Source organism: Plectropomus leopardus, chromosome 5 (genome assembly GCF_026936395.1).
Source record: "Plectropomus leopardus strain MGB_pleo_1.0 chromosome 5, ASM2693639v1, whole genome shotgun sequence".
In the NCBI taxonomy this organism is placed as follows: Eukaryota; Metazoa; Chordata; class Actinopteri; order Perciformes; family Serranidae; genus Plectropomus; species Plectropomus leopardus.
This window is the reverse complement of record NC_142180.1, coordinates 20,227,856-20,236,609: the sequence shown is the minus strand read 5'-3', so window position 1 is coordinate 20,236,609 and position 8,754 is coordinate 20,227,856. Positions and strand designations below refer to the sequence as shown.

At 37.1% G+C, this 8,754-nt stretch overlaps 1 protein-coding gene across 1 annotated transcript; it reads left to right on the top strand.

Annotated features, from left to right (window-relative positions):
• The first annotated feature begins 480 nt into the window (after positions 1 to 480).
• Positions 481 to 6,424, top strand: zranb2 (zinc finger, RAN-binding domain containing 2). The gene is made up of 10 exons (XM_042483996.2): positions 481 to 642; positions 1,302 to 1,354; positions 1,452 to 1,560; positions 2,126 to 2,208; positions 2,295 to 2,371; positions 2,932 to 3,087; positions 3,179 to 3,339; positions 3,792 to 3,851; positions 5,086 to 5,235; positions 5,456 to 6,424. The coding sequence occupies exons 1-10, from the start codon at positions 587 to 589 to the stop codon at positions 5,511 to 5,513; spliced, it is 963 nt and encodes a 320-aa protein (XP_042339930.1). The 5' UTR covers positions 481 to 586; the 3' UTR covers positions 5,514 to 6,424.
• The last annotated feature ends 2,330 nt before the right edge of the window (positions 6,425 to 8,754 follow it).

Sequence of the window (8,754 nt, the reverse complement as noted above, 5' to 3'; positions counted from 1 at the left end):
ACATTTGCAGGAAACTATTATCGTGTGGTTATGTTTACTTTATTTGCATGGTACAATGTTGCTCAAGCAAGTTGTCCTTTGTCAATGTTGCATTCACGTGTTTTCTCAAATATCAAACCGTCTTCAAACGAACATATAACAGCGGCAATAATGAAGGTTTTTTTTAAAGAAATTAGATATTATTTTATATTTTATTATTAAATTATCATTATAAAAAAATAACTTGGAAAAAAGTACTTTATTTGTAAATGCAAAATGAAGTGTAGGCTAATTGATATGGTCATGTACAGAATTAAAGGCTACATGTAGGCTATTGACACACTACTGCACAAAGCCTTATGGTTTCCACCGTGCACAGAATAGGTCAAAATACGTGTTTCTATGTGTTTCTTCTCTAATTACGGAGAAATTGAAATTACGAGCAGAGAAAGATGCGTTTAGATTGCTGTCGGAAAGCACCTGAAGGCACCATCAGAGGGAGCAGGGGGAGGTGGCGCCAAGCTAACTATCGCTGCATGAACACACACACAGAAACACACAGAAACACACTCTGCTAGCGAGCCAGCCAGTGTTAACAGGCACAAAAATGTCGGGGAAGAGTTTTCGAGTCAGCGACGGGGACTGGATTTGTCCTGATAAAAAGTAAGTGCTCCTCACATCGTCAGTAAATCTCCTTTTCACGCACCCGTGGGTTAAATGTAGCAGCATGCTTAATTTGCTAGTCGTGCTAACGTGCAAACGTCAGTTAGCTTAGGCCTTGTAGCAGGCAATGCTAACGTTGACTAGAGTAGACAAACTTTTAACTTATTTTTCCTCATTATATGTATAATATGTTGAATTAAAACGTCATGTCAATTGTGCGTGAAAGGGTGGGGACGTGTTTTGGATTTAAGTGTCTCGATAGAAGTTGTGAGTGTGCGGAGACTTACAAGATAGCAAGGTAGCTATCGTTAGCTTCTGTGGGTTGGTGATAGTCTCCCACTCACTGCTCTGAGTGTTTACAACCTTGTACAAGCCAAGTTGTCATGAGTGTAGAGTCTAACTTAGGTACTCGGCAATATCATGTTGCACATGAACCGTACTAAAAACGTCTTCAGTGACAGACAAGCCAGCTGCAGTCTTCAGTGCACAGGCCTTTGATTCAGGCTGCTCAACGACCAAGCTAATGGTGTGGTGCATGAAAAATAAATAAACCTACACTACTCATCTTGTTTGAGGCACACTCATCTAATGGCTGAATGATGCAGCAACAAGCTCACGCCTTACCAGGATCTACTGTGTATTTTTTAATGCTTTTGCAGATGTGGAAATGTGAACTTTGCTAGAAGAACCAGTTGTAACAGATGTGGCAGGGGTGAGTCCTTATTGCAAATTCATAGATCTGACAGAAAAAAGCAAATCCTGTCATAGAAGCTGATGTTATCAATAAAAATATTGCTTTGTTTCCACAGAGAAAACCACAGAGGCAAAGATGATGAAAGCTGGAGGAACAGAGATTGGCAAAACTCTGGCAGAGAAGAGTAGAGGCCTTTTCAGTGCAAATGATTGGCAATGCAAAACGTACGTTTTATCTTGAGATTATAAGAGACTGCCAAAATGTTTTTTATTTAGCTAGACATTGTTGCAACGATTCCCCTTATGAGTCAAATCAGGGTTCCTGAAGATCCTTGAAAAGTCCTAAAAAGTCCTAAATTCAGTAATCTAAAAATAAGGCCTTTTTTGGCATTCAGAAAAGTCTTGGGAAGGATTGTTATGACTCTTTAGTTTTGGACATTGCGTTGGAAAAGTTTGAAATAATTACATTAACATCATCAAAGAGTCATGTTTTTTTTTTACAATAAATATTTGAAAAGTAAAGTAGAGTTCACTCTAATGTTAAGTGATTGATTACATTACATGCTTTTTTCTCTGGCAATATTGGCTACTGAAAAATTGGTATTAAATTTTAATTCTAGTGGCACCAGAAGAGGTTGATCAATTATTAAATCCCACTTGCCTTAAGTTGTAGGAACCCTGAAAAGGCTTTAGATAGTCATGCATGTTAGTAAGATGAGACAGAAACGTTCCCTTTGTCCCTTTTAAAGATTTTGCTGATTTTTATCCTCTCCTTCCTGTTCTCACACAGATGCGGCAATGTGAATTGGGCTAGGAGGTCAGAGTGCAACATGTGTAACACACCAAAATATGCCAAGCTCGAAGAGAGAACAGGTATCCCGAAAAAATACTTTGTTGACCAGTTTGTAATTGCTTTTGAAAATGGGTCATTAATTACTTTTTCTCTCTTTGCCTTTCAGGTTATGGTGGAGGTTTCAATGAAAGGGAGAATGTGGAATACATTGAACGGGAGGAGTCCGATGGTGAATATGATGAAGTGAGTTGTATCTGAAAGTGTAATGTTTGATAATTGAAATATTTCAGCTAACAGACTAAGTCACATGTAGGGATGCAGCAATATACCGGTTTTATGGTATGCCATGATATGAAAGTTGACAGTTATCACACCGCGTACATTTGCTGATCTACCATCCTGGGAAAAATATGCAACTGGATGGAGAATGTCACATTTATTTTCATTATTTTCAAAAGGGAGACTATCTATGCATACTTTAATTCAAAAAGTTGTCAAGTTGTAACCATAGTAATTAAATGTGTTTAACGAAACAAGAAGAAAAAAAATCAGTTTTCATTCCTTTATGGGTCATTCTGACTGATTGTATTAATAATTCTGTAACACAGTGATACCATGAACCTGCAGTATTTTCTGAGACCGATATCGTGCCATGTAAATATACCATTGCAGCCTTAGTTACATGTAAGCAAACAGATGTTAAACAGATATAATTTCCATGTGTATTGAAACCGTTTAAATAGATCTGCAGTGTCAGAGGTCATTGTTACTGATCAGGCTTTGTTCTGTTTTTAATTTGCCAGTTTGGTAGGAAAAAGAAAAAGTTTCGTGGAAGGAGCAACAGCACACCCTCCACAAAAGAAAGTGAAAAGAAAGAAGCACCAAAAGCTGAAGATGATGATGAGGAAGAAGATGAAGATGATGAGGAAGATGGAGACCTTTCAAAATACAAACTGGATGTAAGATTGGAGGCTGGAGCTGGAAATTTGTAAGAAAAAAATACTATAATACCAGCCAGTAACAATGTATTGTTAAACACTTCCTCTGCAGGATGATGATGAAGACGATGACGATGGAGATCTGTCAAAGTACGACCTGGACGCCAGTGATGATGATGACAAGCCAACCAAGAAAAAGGGCAGCCGCTCGGGTTCGTCCCGGTCGCGCTCGTCCTCGCGCTCCTCGAGCTCCAGTTCTCGGTCGAGGTCCAGGTAAAAGGGTACAGGTCAAGGGTAACTCCGGGCAAAATGTCAGTATCAGCTCAATCTTCCTTCTGATTTACTTTTCAGCATCAATTACATGTCCTGTTCTGCTGCTTTGTTGTTTTCTGTTTTCTTAACTCCTCCCCCTCTGTGGTAAATTTTGATGTACAAACTGAATTACATGGATATTATCTTAAGATCGAAGGAATGCATTGTTCATACTGTTGTATAATGCACTCTTGCTTGCACTTTTTTACATGTACAGCTTATAGTTGTCTTATAGTTGTTTTCTGGGTTATTTCTCCATATTGCCATGTGCACATTTTGTTAGTCTGAATATTTGATTACAGCCAGGCAAAAATAGATTCACTTTAAATGCAGTTAAATGTGTCTGTGTATTGCCATGTGGCTGTTTTCCTTGTTCAGAAAATATTGGAAAGGTTATGTTTTTTGTCTTTCAGGTCCCGCTCTAGAAGTTCATCCAGTTCCAGGTCTGGATCTCGCTCGAGGTCCCACTCCAGGTGAATGAGGTGACATGCACTCTCTCCCTCAGAGAGTGTATGTGTGGGGCTGAAAGCTCCAAAACAGTCCTATTCCTTATCTTGAATTTTAACAAAGACTGGATAGTGATTACTCCACTACAGTCCTCATTCTTAACCTGCAGATAGTCATTTTGGTCTTAAATCATAAGGAAAATCTAAATGCTACCATGACAGGTTTTAAAACATTTGATGTAGGGCTATTTCAAGTTTCAATGAGGCCTTAAGAGTTTAAATGCAACTACCTGAAGTAGGGTTGGGTAGCGTAACCCTATACCACCCGTACGTACCGGACCAAGTCGTGGCACAGTTTTTGTGCCTCGTTTCTGTGCCAGATTTGTGCGCAGCGAGTGTGCGGTCAAGAGAGAGAGCGTGTCTACCCGGTGATAGTGAGGCTGCAGTGACCGGAGCAGAGAGTATGAAGTTCAAAACAACAATGCAGTGTGTGAACAGTTTGTGCCGTCAATGAATAAACGTTACATGTCCTAAAGATTCGAGCCAAGCTCCCGTTTCATTCCTGCTGATTGCAGTTAAGGGGGTTAGTCCCAAAGATGGCAAGCCAAGTTAGCCTTACATTAGAAACTGACCAGGCTCCCTTAAGGTGGACCAGCTGTTCTCACTGTAGTCATTGATTAACAGAAATGTCTGTCCACTGAGTCTCTCCTGAGTTAGGGAGACAGTAATTCATCCCAACTCAAAATGTATGTTGCCATTTTTATTACTCTAGCTGTTGTTAAATATATAATTGTTGTTGTTGGGCTTATTTTTTATTCATTGAGTGAATGTGTAATGGGGATTTATAAATAGTGTTTTGTATTAATTAATATTTATATATCTAAGTGAACTTTGAAATGTTAATAGCTCGTATATAAAATTTCAAGTTCAAATTGACCTTTGAAATTTGAAAAAGCCATAGTATCAGTTCAGGCACCAGTATACGATACCCAACCCTAACCTGAAATAAGTTTTAATGTTACCAAAAGTCTAAATAAACATCTGGGGTTTCCATCAAGCCTTCCTCAGAGTAGTGTTGGCTTTGACCATTTAGTTAATGTCATATTCAAGAAGCTTAACATTTTCTTCATGGGTAAAATGTTCTCAGTACTATTAATCCATAGTTATGTGCACTTACTCAGAGAAGCTTGATAAATACCGAGGCTGATGAGACTCTGTCTTGACCTTACTGACCTCACTGCTTGGTTTATTCCCCCAAAAGATCCAGCTCCAGGTCTGGAAAGGGCTCCTCTCCCCGGAAGAGGTCCCGCTCGCCCTCCTCCTCACCTGAGAGGGGACAGAAGCGCAGTCGCTCCAGGTCCTCATCTGGAGAGAGAAAGCGGAGGCGTTCTAGATCACGTTCGTCCGAAAGGTTTGGGTTTCTGTGGAATACCACACTGGCACTGATTATTATTAGCCATCTGTCGCCTCGCTTATGGGAATTCAGATTAACAGAAATATGTTCACATTCTGCCATGTTGTTTTTTTATATTTTCTGACCTTGTTCTTGTTTCAAGTATGCATAAGCAAATGTTAACAGCAGAACCGGCGCTGACCTTGTTCTTCTTCCCATGGTGTTTGTGTGATTTCAGGCGCCGCGGCCACTCGTCGGGATCCTCCCATTCTGGCTCCAGTTCAAAAAAGAAATAACTTTTATTGCAGCCTTTAAAACAAGAAAAGGAACCTTAGTAGAAAAGTGCATGTTGTGTTGCAAGGAAAACAACCACATCATTTCAGTATGCTGTCATTTCCATAGAAAAGTCTTATTTCCCTAAAAAAAGAAGAAAAAGACAGCGACAACAGGACTTCTCTCTGCTGTTACCCATCATTACAAGCTCCCTTTTTAAAACCACGTACACCCACCAATCTGTGACAAGTGTCTGTAACTGCAGGTATCCAATAACATAGATGTTTGGTCCCATTAGAAAATCACATATACTGTGAAGAGGCTGTATGCCATTTTAAACCCATTCTGCTGAATATCTCCGTGGCAGTACATTTTATTCTACTCATCTGAGAGGAAATTGGAACTATTATTTTTGTTTGTTTTTTTGTTTCTTTTTCCCCACGAAATATGAGATTGTGTTACTTTATTTTTATAAATACATCCTTCTTTTTTTCTTTTTAAATAATAGCTGAAGTACTCAAGCACCAATTTAAAATAATGGAGACATAGGAATGAATTGTGGCCCCTTTTGTTTTATTTTCTTAATAAATATATATTTTGCTTTGTGTTTTCAAGGTAAGTATTTTACTTTTCGATATTGCTTGTTTTAACTAAATGGCGGTAAATTCAACAGTCTTTGGTTTAGGTGTGTAGTGTTATTTTCTTTACACAATTGCAGCCTGCTTTACTATTCAGAGTTACCTTTCTTAATTTGTCACTTGGAAATTTAATGAATTCAAGAAATAACAGATTTTCTTTGTGTTCCAGATTAGTTCATCCATAATAATAAACACCATACAGTATGTCCCAATTTATGGTCGAATATGGCAATACAGTCTTTTTATTGGTAAAACAACTCAAATGTACACGTGTAAATAAACTCCTGTCAACATTGTTTCTTGTTACTTACCCGTGTTTTTGATTTGGCCAAGGTGAGTCTGAGCGGGACGTCTTCAGTGAGCACTGTTACACGTTTTAACATCAGTTTTAAGAGGGTGACCTTTGAAATTTAATGGGTAACAGACTATTAGTGGCCGTATTAAACAAGTAGTGAGAAATGCAACTGTACTCATTACTCCTCAAGTTAATGTAAATTTTCACATTTGATTACCTTTCTAAAAGTGTTTGAACTGGGAAATAAAGCCAAAAAATATCTGGAAATTGGCTTTGCTCGAAGAGGGCATTCCCACACAGCAAAAAAAGATGCAAAGCAGCAGTCTGAATGTTACACGCTACATATAAACTTTACCAAAAAGAATGAATGGGGATGAAACCCCTTTATCACCATTATATACCAGTAATATACCAGTTATTACAGGAGTAACTGTAATTTAATATTTACAATTTATTTCATAATTTTCTATCATTAATACTTTTTGTACAATTACATTTATTTTGTAACTTGATTACATGTTACTAGTCATCTGTCATCATTTTTTATATTGTGTTTAATTGGTATTACACAAATTGCTTATCACACTGGGGATCTTTATCTGAATGATGACAGGATGCAGGCTGGTCAATTTAGGGTCTAGCTCAACCTCTAGATAATTATTTTAGGCCCATATACATCTGTGTAATTATAGAGTAATTCCTGTTGTGAGGGTTACATTTAAAATGTAATAGTTTGCAGATCACTAGTTTTTCAGTTAAAAATGTGACAAGTAATATTTTAAGTAATTCAACATTTTAATGTATCATAATACATTTGACAACTTTTTGATTACTTTTATGACGGAATGTTTTAAAATGGACAGTAAAAATATACTATAATGACCAACATTTAGTAAGTAACTTTAATATACATGGTATTTACATATTTTTTTAGTAACTAACTGATAACAATTACATTTATTTTGTAATCTAGTCACATGTAACTAGTTATTGCCCCACACTGTTAATATTATAATTAATACTCGTCCTTAAAGGCTTAGCAGATATTTTCCACTATAAAAACAGGTAATAAACAGGGATCTCGATTTACTATCAGACTGACGATGATAATTACTAAGTACTTTACAATTACGGAATTACTCTGTGCTCTGAGTGCTTCACATGGAAATCGACAGAATGAACACAGCAGGTCAGCATGGCAAAATCATACTTAAACACAAGTTAAAAAAAAGTGAGATGGATATAAAAGGCACCATGTAGTTCCATCGAGTTCTATATCACTATTATAAAGGCCTTAATACTTGAAGAATGGGTACTGGACAATGGGTCCCTCAGTTTTGTGTTGTCATTTTCATTGCGGTCAACAGGTGGCACTTGTTGCCACTCCTGGTATGCTGAGAGCAGATGAAAACATTGCTTTGCTTGAACAAAGTCGGGAAATCATCAAGCCAACAGTTACATAAATTAAAAGTATTGTCCCCTAACAGCTTTTAGTTTCAAGGACATACCATGTTTTTTGTTTTTTTTTTCATTCAACCTGGATAAAGTTAATGGTTTTTATGAAAAGGTTTGGACACATTTAATAAGATTGGCACTACTGTATGCCATGTAGAAATATTGTGGCTATATGGAAAAACACGTCTGTGTAGCATGTTGGTACTTAGATGATATTTTTATAACAGGGCAGTTTTTCATGAGTGTAATCTAAACTCATTAATGGCGGAGATATTTTCATGAGGAATGATGCACCTTAATTCCCTTAAATATGAGTTTCCCAATAATCATCTCTCACCGGAGGCAGGCTAATGATTTAATACATCCTACTTTTAATCCTATCGCTAAACTCTACTTTAACCCCCTAAAAACCTGAGCAAATTGGCTTGATTTCTTCCACGTACAGGAAGAAGGCAATTAGCATCGATCAATAATAAATGGCCCAACAATTAGCAAGAAATTGGCAAAATGTTGTAAGAGGGTTAGTAGAAAATAAGCCAATAATTATAAATAGATTTTTTAAAATATTATATTTATTTATAATATTTACAAGAATTATATTTTGGGGCTTTTTCTTACATTTCCCCTATTTTTGATACAATACAATAAATATATATTTATAGGAATATAGTTTTGGGACTTTTTAAAAAAAAAAAAAAAATCCAATTATCTCTCTATAAAATCAGTTTCTTGTCACCTTTTTCGCCAAGTTGCTCACTGTCTTTTCCCCATGTCTTTCAGGTTCTAAGGTGTAAAGATACTCGAGGACAATGTTTCCGTGCTCTCTCCCCCTAAGAGACGCAGAGCAGGTTTGTTTATCCCCCATCTCATCAGATG

Excerpts from the sequence above, each read along its gene's own strand:
- zranb2 (XM_042483996.2), top strand. The coding sequence starts at position 587 with ATGTCGGGGAAGAGTTTTCGAGTCAGCGACGGGGACTGGATTTGTCCT. Across the intron at positions 643-1,301 it reads TGGATTTGTCCTGATAAAAA|ATGTGGAAATGTGAACTTTG; the intron begins GTAAGTGCTCCT and ends ATGCTTTTGCAG. Across the intron at positions 3,088-3,178 it reads TTTCAAAATACAAACTGGAT|GATGATGATGAAGACGATGA; the intron begins GTAAGATTGGAG and ends CTTCCTCTGCAG.